Here is a 21,133-nt window from a genome sequence, read left to right on the forward strand (position 1 = left end):
TTTCTGCAGGTTTTTTAAGGTTTCTCTTCCATACACCAAATTAATAAGATTATGGGTAGGAGTGGCAGTAAATGTATGCAGAATAAAGAGGGTGGCCCACTACCAACAATTGAATGGTCGAATGAATGAATGCAGTGTTTGTTTTCATGTCATACATCAAAGCATGGAATCCTTCTCTCCACAGTAGAGTTTTTCCACCGAGAAACCCACAACTGGCTCCAGAGATAAGCTGTGATTCAAGGCTAGTCATCAATTGTGCAGTCATCAAGTGCAGAAAAGTTGGCAAGGGATCCATATGTGTGGACCAGTTCTAAGAAATCACAACATGAGGGCAAACCAGGATAAAGGCAATATTCCACATCAATAGGCACACATAGCCAGAAGGCTTTAAAAACAGCTGGGTTGTTGTCGTGCTACTGTTCTTCGAAGTTTCAGATGTTACATTGGCTCAGGCATTGTGAAATAAAAGCAAACTGTCTTCCACAATAAAAGAATTCATGAGCATGGTGGTGGAGGGTGAGGTTATAGACTTCAGTTTTAAAATAATAAGGGAATATTTGTGTAGCTGCTCCCATTCTGGGTTTGTTTGTTAACAGACAAAGGGACCATGCCATTTACACTCTTGCACTAAAATGCTCTCAAGGCTTTCCGGCAATTTCACAGCACTGATGCTTTCCATAACTGTAGCTATAAACTGCATCCTTGATAGACAACCTATTGAAGTAAAGTAGATCACTTCCAGAATAACAAAAGCTTCTGAATCTACCTCACCCGGTATTTCCTGTTGGTACAGCAGCCAGTCAGACATCTCTAGGCTGCTTCTCTGGAAAGGCAGAGAGGCAACAGTGCTTCACCATTATTCATCTCCCAGAAACTAGTTCTCAGAGCTGTTCAGCCTCTGGCCATGTAGTTTTTCTTGGCTCTGCCCTCCAGCTCAATAAGACTCTTCTTGGTGAATGACTTCATCTTTGTGAAATCAGAAAGACACTGCAATTTGTATATGGAGCCCAAAGAGCCTGTGCCCCCACCCCCTTTATTAAGAACTCAACAAGAAGATCCACTGAAACTGTGATATCTTTTTGCGTAATCGTCAATTCTATATTTATGTTACATATAAGGTAGCTAAATTCCTTGTCTCTTTAATACACATGTGGAAGCAGATGGTAAAGCGAGAACTTCTTTTTTTTGGTTCTTCGGTAAATTCATCCATATCTTTTTGATGCATATTATTCGAGTGTAACGAATTATATTGGTCTGTGGCTGTAATCAATACATTACGTTTTGAAAAGGATTAACTGCCCATTAGTTAAAACCTGACCTTTTCTCCATGAATTTGTCCAGTCCAGACATTAAATCAAATTGTAGTGTGCTTTGTGATTTTTACCATAAGCCCCACCCTTGCCACAGGTCTTGCTTAGAAAACCCAAAATATTCTGCACAAACTCCGACTTCTCCTGTATTTTTATGAACGTGTACAGCCGTGGCAAAAAAAAAACCCCAACTCTCCCCTTTTCAACAGTATATTTTGGCACTCCTCACAACAAACATACTCACTTGCTCTCGCTCTTCATTGACTTTGCTTGCTCTCAGTGACAACATCATGTAGGCAAATCTGATTGGTTACTTAGCCATGTGGCATTATCCTATTCACTGTGTGATCCCAGATTGTGAGGAATCAATTGTGTAACTAATCTAGGAAGTACTGCAGGCTGAAGGAACAGGCTGGGAAATAAAATGGCACCCAAGTAGTGGCAGCAATGATGGGAAACAGTGGGTTGTATTCAACTAAATTTTACTCAGAGTTGGCCCATTGGAATTAATGCTCCTTAAACTCAGTGGGGTCTACTCTGAATAATGACTACTACTCAGTTTTTCTGAACTATATTCAGAAAAAAACTATTCACACAATCAATGTTTCTGGAACTATTTCTTCCCCATAGTATTTTCAGCCACAAAAGCAAATCTGAATGATATTGAGTACAGCCCTAATAAAATTGTTTTAATTTAATCACATTGAGTATGCAAGGAAATTCCCGTTTATGTCGCATTGAATCTTCTTACAGATTCCGATTAACAACAACTCTAGCAAAACAAGCAGCCCTAGTTTTGTCACAGTTCTAAGGGGTGTTTTATTTGCTTGACTTGCATAGCGACAGGGATAATAAAAGTTGTGGATTTGCTATCATCACTGGCAGTTTCTCAAAAAGCGTTAAGAGCTAGATAAGTAGCAAATCTGCATTTTGATGAAATACCAGCTTTGCAGTCTTTTTAAACTAGGAGCAGAGTTACAGAAGATTAAGTGATCACAAATCCATAGCATTGTTTTCTCTGCATCTGTGGGAACTTCTGACCCTACCTACCCCTCAGGGCTGAGCTGGTTTACAAATTTAAAAGTTTAAAGCAGGGGTGTCAAACTCAAATTCATCGGGGGCCACATCAGCAGTTTGGTCACCCTCAAAGGGCCGGTTGTATCTGTACAAGCTTCTTAGCGCCCGCTCCGCCACGCGACACTAATGTGGTGGTCTTTTAAGGTGACCTGCATGCCCAGAAGCACTCTCCTTTTTTCTTTTCCCCTCCTCTGAACACAGTTCAGCAGCAGGATTGGCGGCAGCTGCTGACTAACACTTTATCATAGATTTGTAGAGTTGGGAGGGACCCTGAGGGTCATCCAATCCAACCCCCTGCAATGCAGGGACCTCAACAAAAGCATCCATGACAAATGGTCATGCAACCTCTGCTTAGAAACCTCCAAGGAGAGTCCACCACCTCCCAAGGGAGACCACTCCACTGACAAACAGCTCTTTCAACCAGAAGGTTATTCCTGATGTTTAGTTTGGAATCTCCTTTCTTTTAACTTGAAGCCATTCATTTGAGTCCTGCCCTCCAGAGCAGGATAAAACAAACTTGCTCCATCTTCCATATCAAGGTGTGTGTGCGTGCGTTTGTAGGGGGGTGTTGAATCAAATAAAGGTGTGGGGGTGTTGAACAAACTCAAGTGCTGTGTGTGTGTGTGTGTGTGTGTGTGTGTGTGTGTGTGTGTTGAAGCAAGCCAGAGGGTGTGTATTTGTGTGTGGGCAAGTAAAGAGGTGTTGAAGAGAAGCTTAAGGGCTCTGTGTGTGTATGTTGGGGTTGGAGCAGCCCTCTCTGCCCCTCGCCCCGTTCAACAAAGAGCAGCTGAGGGAAGCGACTTTCTTCCTGTCACCGCGGCTGCTAACGCGGGTGGGCTGCTCGTTCTGCCCCCCCCCACCGCAAAAGCGGAGCACGCTGGCAGTGGCTTGGGAGGAAGAAGAGCAGCATCGTTAAGGGCTGCCCCCTCCTCTTCGTGAAGACAGCCCCCGTGCCTTCCCTGCCCCCTGTCAAACTTCTCCCCCTCCCCCCGCAGCTTGTAAAAGCAGGCTTTTGCAAGCGGCAGAGATGCTTCACGGAGCAGGGGAGGAGGGGCAGGCTCGCTTTTCCCGGAGCAGAGCTGCTTTGGAGGGAAGGTAGAGCCATCCTCCGTGCTCACCCGAAAGCAGCAAAGAGGGAGAAAAGTCTTGGGTGGCGCTTGGATCCTGACCCGGGCTCCTGGAAGGGAGGGGGCGGTGGAGAAAAAAAGCAGAGGCGTTGCTAGCAGCCCTCTCGGCTTGCAATTGCAAGCGCAGCAGGAGCGGCGTCTGCAGCTGCCGCCGAGTTGCCCGCGCGCAGGGCGCGAGGAGGAGCCTGCGGCGGAAGGGGATTAAGGAGGGACGAGGAGGCGGCGAGGGAGGGAGGGGCGCGTCTTGGCCAGGAGCAAGGCGAGGAGGCCAGCCGGGAGCCCGGACAGATGGACGCGGAGCCGCCGCCACCGCTGCAGAGGCCCCAACCTTGTCCACCTTCTCCTGCTCCTCCTCCGGCTGCTGCGCCTCTCAGCTTTTTTTTTGCTTCTACGGGGGCAGCTGCAGTGGCACGCTGGTGGTGGCTTGGGAGGAGAAAGGGCAGCCCCCGTGCCTTCCCTGCTCCCTGTCAAACCTCTCCTCCTCCCCCCCCCCCCGCAGCTGCCCCCCCTAGAAGCAAAAAAACAGCTGAGAGGCGCAGCGCCATGCTCCGCCTTCTAGGAGCAGGGAGGCGAGGGGCGGGCCAGTTAGGAGGGAGGGGCGTTAGCGTCACGCCAGCCAGCCAATAATGCGGCGCCTTGCTAGCCTAGCCCGCCCCTCTCCCCTCCTCCCCAGCCCCGAGCCCGGCAGCCTCAGAAAGAAAACAAAAGCGCACCGTAAGCTCAGGGGAAAGAAAGCCACCACAGGCGTGCCTAAGTGAACGTTCCGGCCCTGGGCGGGCGGCGGGCCACATCACAAGGTCTGCCGGGCCGGATTAGGCCCCCGGGCCTTGACTCTGACACCCATGGTTTAAAGTATGCCTTGCTGCATCAGGCCAGAGGTCCATCAGGCCAGAGGTCCACCTACTCTAGGTAGTCATTTAAGCAGCGCCGAAAATGAGGAAATGACCAAAGAAGAAGGCACCCACCTGCATACAATTTGCATGTGGATTCATTGATTTAACTTAAACAGAAATAAAATACACCTTACACCCAGACTGTGACTGGGTGACCATTGTGCCTGCTCAGTCCTGCTGCCCTATGGGGCATGGGTGGCGCTGTGGTCTAAACCACTGAGCCTCTTGGGCTTGCTGATCAGAAGGTCGGTGGTTTGAATCTGTGCAATGGGTCAGCTTCTGTTTGCTCTGTCCCGGCTCCTGCCAGCCTAGCAGTTTGTAAGCACACCAGTGCAAGTAGATAAATAGGTACCGTTGCAGAGGGAACATAAACGGCGTTTCCGTACGCTCTGGTTTCTGCCACCATGTTCCGTTGCACCAGAAGTGGTTTAGTTGTGCTACCCACATTACTCTGAAAGCTGTCTGTGAGCAAACACCAGCTTCCTCAGCCTGAAAGCGAGATGAGCACCACAACCCCATAGTCGCCTTTGACTGGACTTAACTGTCCAGGGGTCCTTTTGTGGGATGTCCTTAAATGGGGTCCTTAACTGGGAGCAGTTAAGTACAACATTACCTGTTTTGCTAGAATGAGAATGCATAGGATGTTGGTCCAGCCAGTCAAAACTTCCTGTTCCTCCTGACCTGGAGCATCCTTTCTTGCATGTAACTAGTAGGTGGGTGTGACCTATCCATACCTGGCAAAAGGGCAAGTCATTCAGCCACCTCCCTCTCTTCGGTCTTCTTTTTCGTCCTGCGAACTTCCTGATTCACCTGGACTGTACTGCTGCCAGCCAGCAGTCCCCCAGGTTGTCTCCCATATGGGGGTAAACCTGTTTGTACATGTTTGTAACTTTAAGCCTAAAGCTTGCCTTCAGGGATCACACTGTGCTCTGCCTGATCGTGAGTAAAACTACTTTTTGTTACTTATGAATAAGACTGTTGTGTCTTTATTCTTTTGGGAGCGATCAAAGGGGTCTTACCAGGAATAATAGAACATACAGTGCTACCTCTAGTTACGAACTTAATTCGTTCCGGAGGTCCGTTCTTAACCTGAAACTGTTCTTAACTAGAGGCGTGCTTTTGCTAATGGGGTCTCTTGCTGCCACTGCGCTGCCAGCACACGATTTCCGTTCTCATCCTGGGGCAAAGTTCTCAACTCGAGGTAACTCTTCCAGGTTAGCGGAGTTTGTAACCTGAAGCATTTGTAACCTGAGGCATTTGTAACTCAAGGTACCACCGTATCTCAATCTGGGCAAGCTAGATTGAATTGTTTGTTGTCTTAAGAGGCTCACACGAGTCTGCAACCAGTTTTCTCCTGCGTAAAAGGGGAATGCATTCTGCTAAGTGAAGAAACTTCCTGGCGCAAGTTAGGAAAGATATTAATAATCAATATATCCTCTCTTGCCACCCTCAACTTTCCCACACCTTTGCCTTTCTTTACCTTTATCTGCTGTCCACAGGGCCGTCTCTAGGCCTGGGCTGGGTGGCGCAAGGCGCCAGGGCGCCTGGCCACCAGGGGCGCTGAACGGCTGGTGTCTGGGAGCAGCTGCTGCTGGCACACACACCCCACCCCCCATGGTGGCAGTAGTGTCCAGCCATTAAGCTTCCTCCATGAAGCAGAATCAGCAAGACTTCTGCCTAGAGTGGTACCACGCACCTGCTGCCACTCTAGGCAGGACTCTCGCTGATTCTGCTTCATGGAGGAAGCTCAATGGCCGCGCGCCACCGCCGCATCCCGGAGCGGCCGCTGGAAGGAGGCACCAAGGAGGGGCCGGTCCAGGGGGGGAGGCCGAGCAGCCCCCTCTGCGGGAGGTGGGCTCTGCACCCAGGCCACCCCCCTGCAAGGTGGTGCACGCCGTCCAGGCTCCGCCATCCTCCATCTCCGCCCCTCAGCCACGCGCTACTGCCATCAGGGGGCGCGCCGGAGGATTCTTGCACCACAGCGCTGGATACCCTTAAGACTTTACTGGCTGTCCAGCTTCTAATTGCTGGTGGCCATCTGCATCTTGTTCTAGCACTGAAAGATGCCACTGGAAGCTCACAAGCAGACCGTGAAAGTATTCCAAGGTATAATGCATTTCAATATGGAGCTTCCTCCTGGCTGATAAGGGAGGAAGCCAGGGAGTCAGTTGGCACACACAAAGGTTGGAACAAAAGCACCATGGACGGACTTCCATGTGGGCACCATGGCTCTCCGCTCTGCAGTTTATACCACAACAATTCCCTCTTGAATCTCAAGGTGCTGGAGGAAGCTGCTTCCAGTACAGTGTGAGAAAGGCCGACTGCAAAAGGAAATGTCGAGGCATTTGTGGGTATATGTCTGGACACCAATGTCCAATGTGCAGGTTGTACTTCCAACTACTTGCAGAAGAAAACACTAACATAGTTCAGGGAGGGGGGGAATGAGACAGTTTGTACAGTACTTGAACAAATATCAGTGTCTCGCATCTTCCAAAGCACAGGCACATCAAAAAGGAGCATAGCAGGAAAGTATAGAATTCGGGGACTCTGAAAGAAAAACAAATAAATGCACTCCAATGTATCAAGAGTCAGGGCTGAACTAAAACCATGACCCCACATCAAAGACCCTGATCCCAGTGTTTCAACAAATCTTGCAGTGATTCAGAGTGGGAGTGGTGATGTCACACCAGCACTAGGATTGCCCGGAATTGATATGGTAGGTGGGGGGTGAACTTGACATGGAGTAGCCACTTATGTCAGCAGTTCTGCCCTTCAGCATAGAAGGTGGTTATACTTCTGGTCGTCCTTTTCTTTTAGTAGTAGTTCTAAGGCCACTGAGGTCTGAATATTGCTAGAATCACTCTCATAATAAATCCTTTCGAAGGATGGTGGCAAACCCCCCCCCCATCAAGAAGATGCCATACTTCTGAGAAGCCACATAATATGGTTCACAGCACTTGAAACATCAGCAGAAGCACACTATATTTTATCTGTGTGGCAGCTCCCCCCCCCCCCAAAAAAAACACCACATTTTTGGTCTTTTCAGCCTCCCTACTTCATTTTATTTTTTCCCTTATTGAAAATCCCATCTGGACATTTCTTTTGCATAGTATTTTGGGATTATGAACTGAGAAGTAATGATATCAAATTTGCCAGTTCCTGAGCTAGAATACTTAACATTTTTGTGTTATCTGATACATTATACATTTTTAAAAAGCAGCAGCTGAATAGGGAAGCTTATTTCTGTTCCATTTTCTCTCAATCATAGGTCCCTTCCATCCCATTATTTTGGATTTTTAAAATGCTCAAAAACGTGCTTTTATTATTCTTACTATTTGAATTTATTATGCACCTCTTATGTGTTTTTGTACACATTCCAGCCTTAAAATGCATGTTTTGCGTTTCCATGCATTTCCCTTTAAACTATGCATTTTGTATGCACATTTCCCCCATAAAATAGGACATCTTTGTTTGAACCAAAACTGCATCACAGAATTTGACGTGTACAATCCAATTGACTCCCTAGGCTAAAGAGTTCTTGGGTGAGCAAAGGCCCAATGTCCTAATGCAATCAAGAAACCATACTGAAAGTGATGAATCGGTTGCTGAGAGCCCAGAGTTCTTGAGTGACCTCAAATTAGCACAAGAAAACATCCATCCAAAGTCAAGTACAGTATTGTACTAAAAAAAAAGCAGTCACTCTCCTCTTTGGTGCACCTGAAAATTCCCCATTCAGATGCCACCCTGTTTTATTTTGTTTTTGTATTTCTGAGGCTGTATCTGGTCCTAGACCCCTGAACCCTTTGGTCTTCATTCCTCAGTTAACCACCATAGATGACATCCAAAGGCTGCCCAGCAAGCTCTGTGAGAACAGCAGGGGCTCTGCCTTCCCCTCCATCCTTCCTGCATTCCTCAACAACCTACCTGTATCTGAAGCTCAGGAAGAGGGGAACTTTTAGCAGTTTTACAGTGGGGAAGAGGCAGGCGCTAAAATATGAAAAGCTGGAGGCACACCCAGAAAATGTGTATGAAAGCCAGAAGGTGGGGTGGTGCGGTGGCCCTCACCTGACCGCATCTGCGTACTGGGAAGGGGAGGTTGACAGGGTGCAAACATGGTGGCAGAGGCAAGGCTGCAGGTGCATTTGCACTGTGGCAACCTCTGTGCCGCCTGGTATGCAGCAATGCAACCAACTGGAGGTCAGGTGAGTGGCTGAGCCATACCACTGATGACAGCAAACAAGGTTTGCCAGGTGCATCTTTGACCAGGAGTAGAGATGGATGGTTCAGTCTATTTTTGATCTGCGTTACTTTCACATCTGTTCTTAAACCCATTCCATTTTCTGTTTCTATATCAGCCTGGGAGCTTTAAAAAAAGTGCATTATTTTTGTACATATTTTTCATGAAATAAGCATTACTTTGGCGTTTTACACTGAAGTATGACTTTTGTATGCATTTCGGTATGATTTCTAAGTGTCAGTACCAAAGGCATTTAGATATCCCTAGCAGTCTGGGAAATGTGAGTCCAGTCATTTTATTTAAAAATACAGCATGCATGTAATCCTCAAGCATCTCTAAGCAGGAGCTTAAGCTAATGTTTATATACACACACACACACACACACACACACACAGTGGTACCTCGCAAGATGAAATTAATTCGTTCTGTGAGTCGCTTCGTAAGCAAAAAGTTCGTCTTGCGAAGCGCGGTTGTCTACCCATTTAATTAATGCGTTCCTATTCGTCTTGCGAAGCGCAGCCACAGGAAACTTTGTCTTACGAGACACCTCGCGCAATGCAAAACGCTTTCGTCTTGCGAGTTGTTCGTTGCACAAGGCATTAATTTTGTGGGGTACCACTGTGTGTGTGTGTGTGTGTGTGTGTGTGTGTAAAGGTACCCCTGACCATTAGGTCCAGTCACGCACAACTCTGGGGTTGCGCGCTCATCTCGCTCTATAGGCCGAGGGAGCTGGCGTTTGTCCACAGACAGCTTCAAGGTCTTGTGGCCAGCATGACTAAGCCACTTCTGGTGAAACTGGAGCAGCCACACGGAAACGCTGTTTACCTTCCCGCCAGAGTGGTACCTATTTATCTACTTGCACTTTTGGCATGCTTTCAAACTGCTAGGTTGGCAGGAGCTGGAACCGAGCAACAGGAGCTCACGCATCACGGGGATTTGAACCGTCGACCTTCCGATCAGCAAGCCCTGGGCTCAGTGGTTTAGACCACAGTGCCACCCGCATCCCTAATATGTGTGTGTGTGTGTGTGTGTGTTTTCACAGGATTTACATCTTTTAGCCATACACTCACACCCACTTAGGTGTGCACTTTAAACTGTGTAATGTATGAAGCAGCCATAAGAGACTGCTTCCATACCAGCCTGTGGTTGTTACTGATCCCCAGCACTGTCCTGAACTGACCTAAAAGCAACACACAGACCTTGCTTCAGGCTACTACAGTATTTAATATATATATATGTGTAAAAATATGCAGCTCTGCCTCAGCATCGATGTTCCTCTTTTGCTGAGTCGCCACAGTATGTTCTTTTTTGCAGGTGTTGTTTGATGGGCTAAAGGGACAGGTTCAAATTCTATACCTCCACAGTCTCATTAATTTTAGAAGGGGTCAAACCTGTACAAAACGAGACTGTGTTTCCAATTCTCTGTTCTTGTGAATTTAAGAGCTCAGCAAAATGCCTAGCAAATCTGAATGCTGACACATGCCGGCGTATCATTCAGCGTTTGATGTAACAGCATTTTTATATGTGAGAAAGAAAACTTGAAGTATATAGATAGATAGACAGTATATTCTGAGAGCATAACTGATGTTCTTCCTTAACAGGTTCAGAACATGTCCCAGTCCATTGAAGTTTTAAACCTACGGACTCAGAGAGATTTCCAGTACGTTTTAAGGATGGAAACACAAATGAAAGGGCTGAAGGCCAAGTTCCGGCAAATTGAAGATGACCGGAAGACGCTAATGACAAAGCACTTTCAAGTATGTTTGACTTTTCTCTTCTTTTAATGATCACTTGAATGACTGCCAGAAGTGATGTGCTTGTGAGAAACAATGTGCAGCAAAGCTGCCGACTTGAAACGCTTGTCGGTAAGCGCATAATGAACCCCCTTCTTTCTTCTGCGATCATCCCTCTCGCTGCACCGTTTCGCTGTGATGGGAAGTGACCATTAATTACTGACACAATAGTGGGGGGGGGGGGAAATGTCACCACTGCAGAACAGAATCCTGTTTTCGCGGCATCCGTGATGGGGTTCCCACCAGGAGATTTATATGCAAAACAGCCTCTGCTTTTGATAAATGAAGCACACCCAGCAGAATTAATAAGAAAAGAGCAAGGAGCGATAGTGTCCCTTTAAACTCTGACATTCTGTACTTTCCAGGGTTGGGAAGTTTTATAAGGAAAGAAGTTCGTGTTGCTTTAATTCACCCATAGGCAAACTCTGGCTCTCTAGATGTTTGGGACTACAATTCCCATCATCCCTAGCTAACAGGACCAATGGTCAGGGATGATGGGAATTGTAGTCCCGAACATCTGGAGGGCCGGAGTTTGCCTATGCCTGCTTTAATTGGTAGCACTGGGTTTTTCGGTTGTTGTTTCTGAGTTTGTTGTTGTTGGTTTTTTGGTTGTTGGTTTTTAAAAAGGCATGATAGGTTGTTGACTCTTGTTAAACATGAAGTAATGTACAGTGGTACCTCGGTTTATGAACACAATTGGTTCCGGAAGTCTGTTCATAAACTGAAGTGTTCATAAACTGAAGCGAACTTTCCCATTGAAAGTAGTGGAAAGTGGCTTAATCTGTTCCAGACAGTCCAGAGAGTACTTAAACTGAAGTGTTCATAAACTGAAGCGAACTTTCCCATTGAAAGTAATGGAAAGTGGATTAATCCGTTCCAGACGGGTCCGCGGAGTACCCAACCTGAAGCGTAATTAACCCGAAGCATGGGTGTAATTGGTTCCGGAAGTTTGTTCATAAACTGAAGCGTTCATAAACTGAAGCGAACTTTCCCTTTGAAAGTAATGGAAAGTGAATTAATCCGTTACAGATGGGTCCGCGGTGTTCGTAAACCGAAAATTCATAAACCGAGGTGTTCATAAACCGAGGTTCCACTGCAGTTCATTTCATTTTATTTTTGTTAATATTTTTAAGTTTTACAATGTATCGGCAACAAAAGTTCCAAATAATAACATTACAACAGGTTGAAAACTGCATAAGGCTGCATGTCGCCCCTGTGCTTGTTATTCCAAGCATCTAGAAGAACATCTATTTCTCCATCAATTTATCGGGTTGATTTATTTGTAACTGCCTTTAGTAGTTAGTTTAATCATTGTCACAATAGACCAGATCTTTTTGATCCATTAAAAAACAGGAAGAAGTGAGCGCCTCTTTTTCTATCCCCCCCCACCTTTGCAGCAGCAACATAATTGGGGTGGTTCCTTACATAATTATCCTCATTTGATTTTTTTAATCCAATTTTTTCCTGAAAGTGGAACCAACTTCCCTTTTCCCCCTCCCTCCCCATTCCCCAATCAACATTTTATTTTGAGACAGAGTTAAAAAGACAAGCAAGGAAAGCAAGGAAAGGAACTTGCAATGGAACAAGATTACCAAAGGGGGGGGAAACAAACTTACTGATAATAATCAATCCTTAAATTATTATGCATGTTGAACAACTAGCTCACTGACTATGCTATATGTAGAATGTACATTGTAGCCAGGCACTTGTACAGTCATACCTCAGTTTGTGACCACCTCCGTTTGCGACCGCTTCGGTTTCCAACTACCTGGGAGTGTTTACATCCGGGTTCCGTGGCGCTCGGATGCGCAGAAGCGATCTGTGCAGCGTGCGCGTGCGCAGAAGCGCTCTATTGACGCTTCACACATGCGCAGAAATGGATACAAACAGGGCCGTCTTTACTCAGGGATGCAAGGGGTGCGGGGCACCTGGACATCGAATTCTGGGGGGCGCCGGGTGCCCGCCGCTGAAGCCACCTAAGTTCTTAACTATCTACCTGTTATGAAATAATAAATAATTTTGATCAAGCTAGAAAAACAAAATACACATATACCTAGGTATTACCGAAATGTATACCTACTGTTTCACTAAAGGGCTTTCGGATTTGTGCGCTCATTTACCAAAGACGCACCGTGCCGCAAGCAGTGCTTATCATTCATCACGATGGCATTTGTCATTTACAACGGCACCGTGCACATGAAATTAACTCTTAACATCAAAATGTTATGTTACGTATTGTGTTGAGCTGCTATGCGGCAGCGGGGTCAGTGGCACCTTTGACACGACTGATGTTTCTCCTAAGTAGGTGCCTAAACAATACTTACAAGTTTAAGTGTGGTGGTGTTGTATACATAAGTGTATTGTAAATAAATGAGCAAATAAAAAAGTATGTTTCTTTTTCCTCCCTTCTTTCGTAAACAAGAGATAAGGCGTAAGCGTGGTGTCTGACATAAGCATAATTTGGGGGCTAAACTAAATTTGGGGGCGCTGGGTGGATCTTTGCACCCCGGCAGCACATATGCTAAAGACAGCGCTGGATGCAAACCATTATGATTGCTTTGGAGACTTCCAATTACCGGTACATACTACACACAACTTTGTCACTATATACAATTGCTGAAGAAGATAATTCTGCAGGAATGAAGGATCTTTACATTTCAAGTCCATTTTCCCCCTGACGTTTCTGCAGAGTGCTGCTATCTCTGTCTGTCTTCTCTCTCTCCCTTGTCTGCACAGTGGAAAAGACTCCACAAATAAAAGTGTTTTGATGTGCTTGTTCTTTGTGATTGCACCTTTTGATTCTTTTTTGTGTGGTGTTCTAACATAGAGGAACAAAAGCGAGCAACAAGTAACAATCCAAGCTTGCATCTGATTTCTTTTTGGAAGAATTAAAACAAACAGACAGTGGTGCAATTGTGCACTTTGCCAAGGCAGGAGAGTCAGAGAAGCTACAAATGAACCAAAGAAATGGAAAACTAGGACAAACTGCACATACTCCAGTTTTGAAATCTAGACTGGAACCGATTTTAGAGATTCTACAGGTTTCACCAGAACAGAGTGAGGCCCTAGATCACCAGAGGAGACAACTAGCTCATCCCTAACCAGGGCCATTAGACCCCAGCTCCGTTCTCACTGCACCAATATGGCAGCTTGGCAGAAAAGGGAGCTTCTGGCCTACTATCTGCAGTGCATTGTATCAGTACTGCAGAGGGCCAGAAAAGGGGTCAGATGACACAACGGAGCCAACAGCATTTTACATGGCTCTACAATGAGTCTTGTCTGGCTCCTGCTCAGTCAAAGCAACTTGACTTTCGAGCAAAAGCCAAGTTGCCATTCTCCCAGCTTCTCTGTCTCTTAGCTGCCCTGCTCAATATTGTGTTGCCTTACCAGCTCGCTGGCTCCCCATTCTGTCAACAAGTCAGCTCGCCTTTCTTCCAGACTCCTCTGGCTGCCTCGCTTCACCTCCTCTCACCTGCCTGCTCTGACAGGTAGCTTTCAGAAATGCTCCCCACTATCTAACCTAAGGACAAGAGCAATTCAAAAACAAAACCAGGTTGTCCCGGTTGGAGAAACTCTCCCTTTAAGATGTTCTTTTTCTGCCAAAGACAGGTTCAGAATGGTCTAACTAGAGGATATGCCCGTAGCCGTACAAGATTCCAACTCAACAACGATTCCTATCATCATTGGCAATAATGGGAAACTTGTATTGTGCCATTCAAGTATTTTGTATTGTCATTACACTTTTTGCGGCCCTAGCGTTAAGGTCAGCATCCAGCAGTTTCAATAAGAGCTGTCAAGGGCAACAGCATGTTCTGAACACTGTAACCTTTTAAAAGACCTGATATTTGGATTGGCTGGGCCTTCAGCTTTGATTGGATCCTTTGACTGGCATTTTAAAAGGAGTGCAAAGCAATCATATTACTCAGTAATTTTAAAAGGTCAGAATAACAGGCCGTGCTTCTTTCTTTTGGAAGAGCAATCTGCGAGATTGCTCAGTGCACTTCATGCTTAAACTGGGGCAGGGTGGGACTGAGCACAATGGTAAAGAGCAGGCGTTGTATGCACAATCACCAAAGTGCAATTCATGTACTTCCTAGTTGTGTTAGAATGCAATGAACACATTTGTTATCTGTAACTAATATGGCCCACTTTGGTCTTTTGAAAACTGTTGTAAAATAGTGGTTCAGTTTTCCTTTTACTGGCATATGCTTGATCAGAGCTCTTAAGCAACTGAATTAGCTCAACCCAATTTCAATCAAGGTGTGTGTTTGTTTGTTTGTTGTTCTTTTAAAAAAAATAAAACTATTTCACTTTCGGAGGAAAAGAAGCAATCTGTCGCCCTGTGGATATCATAGTCACATTACAGTGTTTTTATCTCGTTCACATTCTGAAAAGGCTGATCTGCCTCTTAGAGTGTGTGCGGAGAATGGGAGGATCTTTTAGAAAAATGCATTTCTACCCATTGATTGTTACAGACAATCTGAGCACTTATGTGTTCCCTATTTATGAAGCCTTCCCTGCTAGGTGATGTCGGCTTTGCCATAGAGTCTGTGCATCCAACTGAGAATTGCAATTCCTGAACTAGTGCCTGGGGAACAGAATACAGTACACAGGGTGACCATCCCTCATCTGTAGGGATGCCCACAAAAGTTATTAGCTGCAGAACCAGAGTACCCATCTGCATGTACACAAATGTTTAAAGATGTGTGTTCATGCATATGTTAAGAGGACTATAAGTTGAGCAGTTAATGTGCATTATCAACCAGCCATTGTGAACATTCACCGGACCTCATGGAGAATTCTTCCAAGACATGGGTAGGCAAACTAAGGCCCGGGGGCCAGATCCGGGCCACAGATGGTCCAGGAATCAGCGTGTTTTTACATGAGTAGAATGTGTGCTTTTATTTAAAATGCGTCTCTGGGTTATTTGTGGGGCATAGGAATTCGTTCATTTTTTCCCTCCAAAATATAGTTTGGCCCCCCACAAGGTCTGAGGGACAGTGGACCGGCCCCCTGCTGAAAAAGTTTGCTGACCCCTGTTCCAAGAGGCCAGGTGAATTATGCACAATGGCTGGTTGTTACGCACATGATCTTATGTCTCCCTTGACATATATATTGTTCAAGTTTGTTAAAGGAAGAACAACCGTGAACAAATTAAGCACATTTGCCTCATAGAGTAAGGGACTGCTGTAAGCTTGCTTCAGGAAACTGAGTCTGAGGTCTACAGTTCTTTCCTTTTGCCCATATTGAAACCACTATTGAAACGAAGCCCAACGATGTACATAGTCATGTCACTGTGTTCATAAATTTAGATCTCTGGAACAGAAAGAGGATTTAATGTCCCATTTGTGAAGGTCTGTATGAGTTTATGGTGCTGTGTCTAACAAAACACTCCCTCGACTCATCCTTTCCAAACAGATGCCCTTTCTGGGCATCAACAAAAAGTGGAATTTTTCTCACGAGTATAACATTATATTTGAGAACTGCAAAGGGAGCTCTAGTTACTCTAATGCATTTATGGTAATAACATTTCTGCATGTAATTTAAAAATGCAATTTACATCCATTTAAATTAACTATATGTAAAACATGCCTTTTGACATTGCCTGTGGATTTTTACGCCACCTCATCACCAGAATTAATATTTCCCATGTGATATCCCCCCCAAAAAAAAATTCATTAAAGTGAAATGGTTGATACAATTAATTTATATGTACTTTTGCCGAAACACTGGAACCACTATCATCATTATTATGCAGCATGGTACAGTGCTAACAAAAACACCTCAAGGGATGAACCCATTCATTGAGCTGAAGACTCATTTTACAATATCAGCTCATTTCTCTCAACATCATGAGGGCATTTCTCAACCATCATAGGCAAAGCTTTCTTATTAGAACCACTTTAGTAATGTATCATGAAATGTAGTGATTCTCTTTATTCCAAGTGAGCAAATGCCAAAACCCAATGCAGGCAGGCAGGCAGGCAATGATTTCTGCTGGAGTCAGTGGAACCAAATCATGTACTATCCAGATTATCCTACTTTGTGCGCGCACTTGCTCCGTGGTTGCCGCCAACCAAGTTTCACTTTGAGTAAAATCATTGAAATCAATAGACCGAAGTTAGTGGTGCCCATTAATTTCAATGGGTCTCCTCTGAGGAGGACCAGCATTGGAAACAACCCCAATATTGTTGTTCGCTTAGGACCCACCTACCATTTTCATACTTCCGTGTTATCATTGGTCCATACCAATGAATGGATGCTGGTGCACTTTCCATTTTTCTGCATTTGCCAACTACGCAGATGAACTGGCCAGTCCATTTTCGCTGTTCAGGATTTAGAAGCTGAGATCTTTTCTTAATGGATTGGAGAAGGGGTTCTAAATCACCTTTCAAAACCAGGTGATTGGCAAAATGATTGATGGAACTCGTTTAACGCAGGGTTAAAGTATTGACCAAAGTAGTACAGTGTGCTAAGGAAATAGTTTCGGAATCAGTTTGGGGTCTGGGGAGGCCTGCACCTACAGAAATCCAGAAGAAGCAAACTATCTGTGGGTGAAGAATCCAAGTGTTTTAGCATAGAGGTCAAACCACACACAAGGGCATATAATCAAAAGCCTTTCCTCTGGAAAACTGCTTTGTGAGAAGTTTTAGAGGAATAATCATTTTATTGATATTCGTCTTGATTGGCCAAATGGCAGGTATAGCCAGTTTTGTGCATGGTTAAAATATTTGCAAAAGAATCAGCCTAGATTCAGGGGTCTTCCTGTGGAAGAGCTGTCACCTTTGACAGTGTTGAACACTTATTGAAGTGCATAGGATGCTCTTAGTGGATGAGGCAGTTCTGTGCAGATCAACCAACTGCCTCTTCTAAGTAGAAAAATCAGATAAATTCACTAGCATTCTCACACATCACAATGATAACAGTGCAATGTATGTATATAGCTAAGGGTTCCGTCATTATTTGGACTAAATGGATGTATGTTTCTGATCAAGCTAGCTTTAAAAATAATATTCCTGTGCTTTTCAGTTCTATGCTAGGAAAGGTTTGATTTAAAAGAAAATGATTTCTCTTTAAGAACATTATTTAAGAACATACAATTTATCCAAAGCTTTAAGCCGTTCATCTCGGGGCTTCTAAATCTCTCGTGGGACACTAATTTTGATACTGTGATCAATAAGAATTTCAGGCATAGATTTGATAAGAAGCATAAAAGAATTTTATTAAAGAACTTAGAGGACCTAACATTTTTAGACTTCCCTAATGCACACTTCACTGCTTTTTCGCAGGAGCTGAAAGAAAAGATGGATGAGCTGTTGCCACTGATACCAGTCCTGGAACAGTACAAAACTGATGCTAAGTTAATCACCCAGTTCAAAGAGGAAATTAGAAATCTGTCTTCAGTCCTCACCGGGATCCAGGAGGAAATTGGCGCCTATGATTATGAGGAACTCCACCAGCGAGTGCTCAGTTTGGAAACCAGGCTTCGAGACTGCATGAAAAAGCTTAGTAAGTTCACAATTTCATGGCCCATTTCGTCCCACTGCATGTGGGTTTGAATGCAGTTTCAAGCCATCTGGAATTGCAGAGTTGCAATCTGACACATCGGGGGAGGGGCGCAGGTTGGCATCCTGCTGCACACCCCTGTGGCAATATATGAACATAGCCTCTGATCACAGTGCTTTCCCACAGGCTAGGAGTGAGAAGGGCGCTGAGCTCAGCTCAGGAAAAGCAATAGACTACTTGCCCAATTTCCTTTGCTTTGTAGCTCATCTTTGGCATTTTTATTTTTCGTTTACTTTCCAAGAGTGAATCAGATGCTAAAATGTACTTTGACTCAATAGATCCTCTTGCAAAATCCAAGGGTCTTGGCTTTCAGCCAAAGACAAATGTTCATGTAAACATATATATACTCAGAACACCACCTGCTTGGTGGGTAAGCACAATTTCAAAGAGTAATGGCCCATCTACACACCTCTGTTTTATTGCATGTGTATGCAGCCAAATCCCACTGACACATTAATCATGCATTTCATCAAATTGTAGAGTTGGGAGGGACCATGGGGGTCATCCAGACCAACCCCCTGCAATGCTGGATTCTTTTGCCCAACATGGGGCTCAAACCCATGACCCTGAGATTAAGAGTCTCATGCTCTACTGACTGAGCTCTGCTCCCTTCTGAAGTGGGAATATATAGGACTGCTCACGTATCATTCCACTTTATCAGCTGTTCCTCAATACTTCCCCTTTGTTCCCATCAGCTCCAGTCCCACCTTTTATCTCCCAAGTGCAAATTATTTGCTCTCTGATGCCAAGCCTTCATACTTTTTTTTACATTTTAAGTTTTTGTGTCCAGATTGCTGTGGGAAACCATTGCTCGTTTACACACACACACACACACACACACACACCCCAAATGCACTGGAAATGTAGTTCATCAATCTTCAGTTCCAACACAGTAAGACTTCTGTGCCCGTTAAATGATTCAGCTTGTTAGGAGGGGAAAGCTGAATGTTGAAGTGTGGGACACAGCACTTCCACTTATAGATGCATCTTTTAATGTCTGAAGCTTCCTCAAAATGGCTTAAATTCAGGTATTTCTGGATTCTGATTTGTGGCTTGGTTTCTTTTTTCCTTTGCTTTCATTTATTTAAGGAATTGATATGCCAAATCTCCACGATTTTAAAACTACGACACCCTTATGTACTAGGGTAGTTCTGTTAAATTCAACAGAATTGCTCCTGAAAATAGGCTGCGAGTTATGGCTCTAACCCCAAACACTTTTTTTCTTGTAAGTCTCACTGATTCCTGTGGAACTTCATTACAAGTAAGCCTCAGAACCAGTGAAGGTCCTGTGTGAGTGTGTGGAGGCGGTTGGAGGATGGATGGCGGCTAATGGATTGAGGTTTAATCCTGACAAGACAGAAGTACTGTTCTTGGGGGACAGGGGGCAGGCTGGTGTGGAGGACTCCCTGATCCTGAATGGGGTAACTGTGCCCCTGAAGGACCAGGTGCGCAGCTTGGGAGTCATTTCGGACTCACAGCTGTCCATGGAGGCGCAGGTTAATTCTGTGTCCAGGGCAGCTGTCTATCAGCTCCATCTGGTACGCAGGCTGAGACCCTACCTGCCCACAGACTGTCTCGCCAGAGTGGTGCATGCTCTAGTTATCTCCCACTTGGACTACTGCAATGCGCTCTACTTGGGACTACCTTTGAAGGTGACTCGGAAACTGTAATTAATCCAGAATGTGGCAGCTAGACTGGTGACTGGGAGTGGCCGCTGAGACCATGTAACACCGGTCCTGAAAGTTCCTCATTGGCTCCCATTATGTTTCTGAGCACAATTCAAAGTGTTGGTGCTGACCTTTAAAGCCCTAAACCGCCTCGGTCCTGTATCCCTGAAGGAGCATCTCCACCCCCATCGTATAGCACTGAGGTCCAGCGCCAAGGGCCTTCTGGTGGTTCCCTTGCTGCGAGAAGCCAAGTTGCAGGGAACCAGACATGGGGCCTTCTCAGTAGTGGCACCTGCCCTGTGGAACGCCCTCCCAGCAGATGTCAAGGCAATAAGCAACTATTTTACTTTTAAAAGACAACTGAAGGCAGCCCTGTTTAGGGAAGTTTTTAATGTTTGATGCTGTATTGTTTTTGATATTCAGTTGGAAGCCGCCCAGAGTGGGCGTGGTATAAATAAAAAAATTACCATCATCATCATCTTGGGGCTGCTGCCTGAGCAGTCTCCATGCTCACCCCTTATTTCAGCCTGGCTGGGGCTAGTGGGAGTTATAGCCCCAAACATCTGAGTGATATCAGGTTGAGGAAGGCTGCCTTGTTTCCAAAAAGGGGGGCCTCTCTCACATTCATGCAAGCACTCCATTGCACCATATTGATCAGTCCTATCCAAGATAAAAGGCAGCATGATTTTTAAAGTTCGGTGAACTTAAGTAAGTTAATGAAAGGGGGAAATGACTGTGTAGGAAGATCACTTGTACTAACTTCACAAGAACTGCAAGTGCATGAGAATTAACTTACAAAGTTTCTGAAGAAGAACATTCGCCCTTCGTTTCTGTCAACCGTGCATCTTTAGGAAGAGCCCAATGAATCGAAAGAAAATATTTAGTCAAAGATGGGAAATAGCAGGATTGCCCACATCACTGTCTTCTTCTAGATTGGGTCACTCTCCTACCAAGTAGGATCTGCTGCGGTAAACTCTGCGTAGTAACTGGAAAACTGTATAGAGCCATACAATATTTCTCAACGTCATGAATCCTAGTGGATCCTGGAGGCAAATGAACTGAGTCAGAGGTGAAAGATGATCTCTAGATTGAGTTGTCCTTTCAATAATTCATTCTCAGAGTCTCCCTTTGAAACTAGAAATAACAAAGTGAAAGAGAGAAAGCAAAAAAAAAAAGTGCAAGAACAGAAAGGCAAATTGTCTAGCGGAAATCTAGCCAGCATGTGAGTGATCAGAGTGCTAGACTAAGGCCTGAGAGACCACTGATCAAATCCTGACTCAGCCAGGAAGCTCACTGGCTGACCTTGGGTCAGTCAAGGCATCTCTAGGACGTGAGAGCAGAGGTTGTTGTTTTCTTGTTTCTGTTTTAGCTTGTGTTTTTATCTTGTATTTTCAAATTGTGAACCGCCCTGAGATCTTTTCATGAAGGCTGGTATATAAATCTTATAGATGAAGATGATGATG

General features: G+C 45.0%; 1 protein-coding gene across 1 annotated transcript in view; it reads left to right on the forward strand.

Annotated features, from left to right (window-relative positions):
* The window catches only part of OLFM3 (olfactomedin 3), a 62,594-nt gene that overhangs the window by 30,501 nt on the left and 10,960 nt on the right, over window positions 1-21,133 (forward strand). Inside the window, exons 4-5 of the mRNA XM_035122750.2 lie at window positions 10,246-10,401; window positions 17,727-17,946. Coding sequence (XP_034978641.2) covers window positions 10,246-10,401; window positions 17,727-17,946 — 376 coding nt within the window. The remainder of the gene's footprint in view (window positions 1-10,245; window positions 10,402-17,726; window positions 17,947-21,133) is intronic.

Source organism: Zootoca vivipara, chromosome 7, assembly GCF_963506605.1.
Source record: "Zootoca vivipara chromosome 7, rZooViv1.1, whole genome shotgun sequence".
Classification (NCBI taxonomy): Eukaryota; Metazoa; Chordata; class Lepidosauria; order Squamata; family Lacertidae; genus Zootoca; species Zootoca vivipara.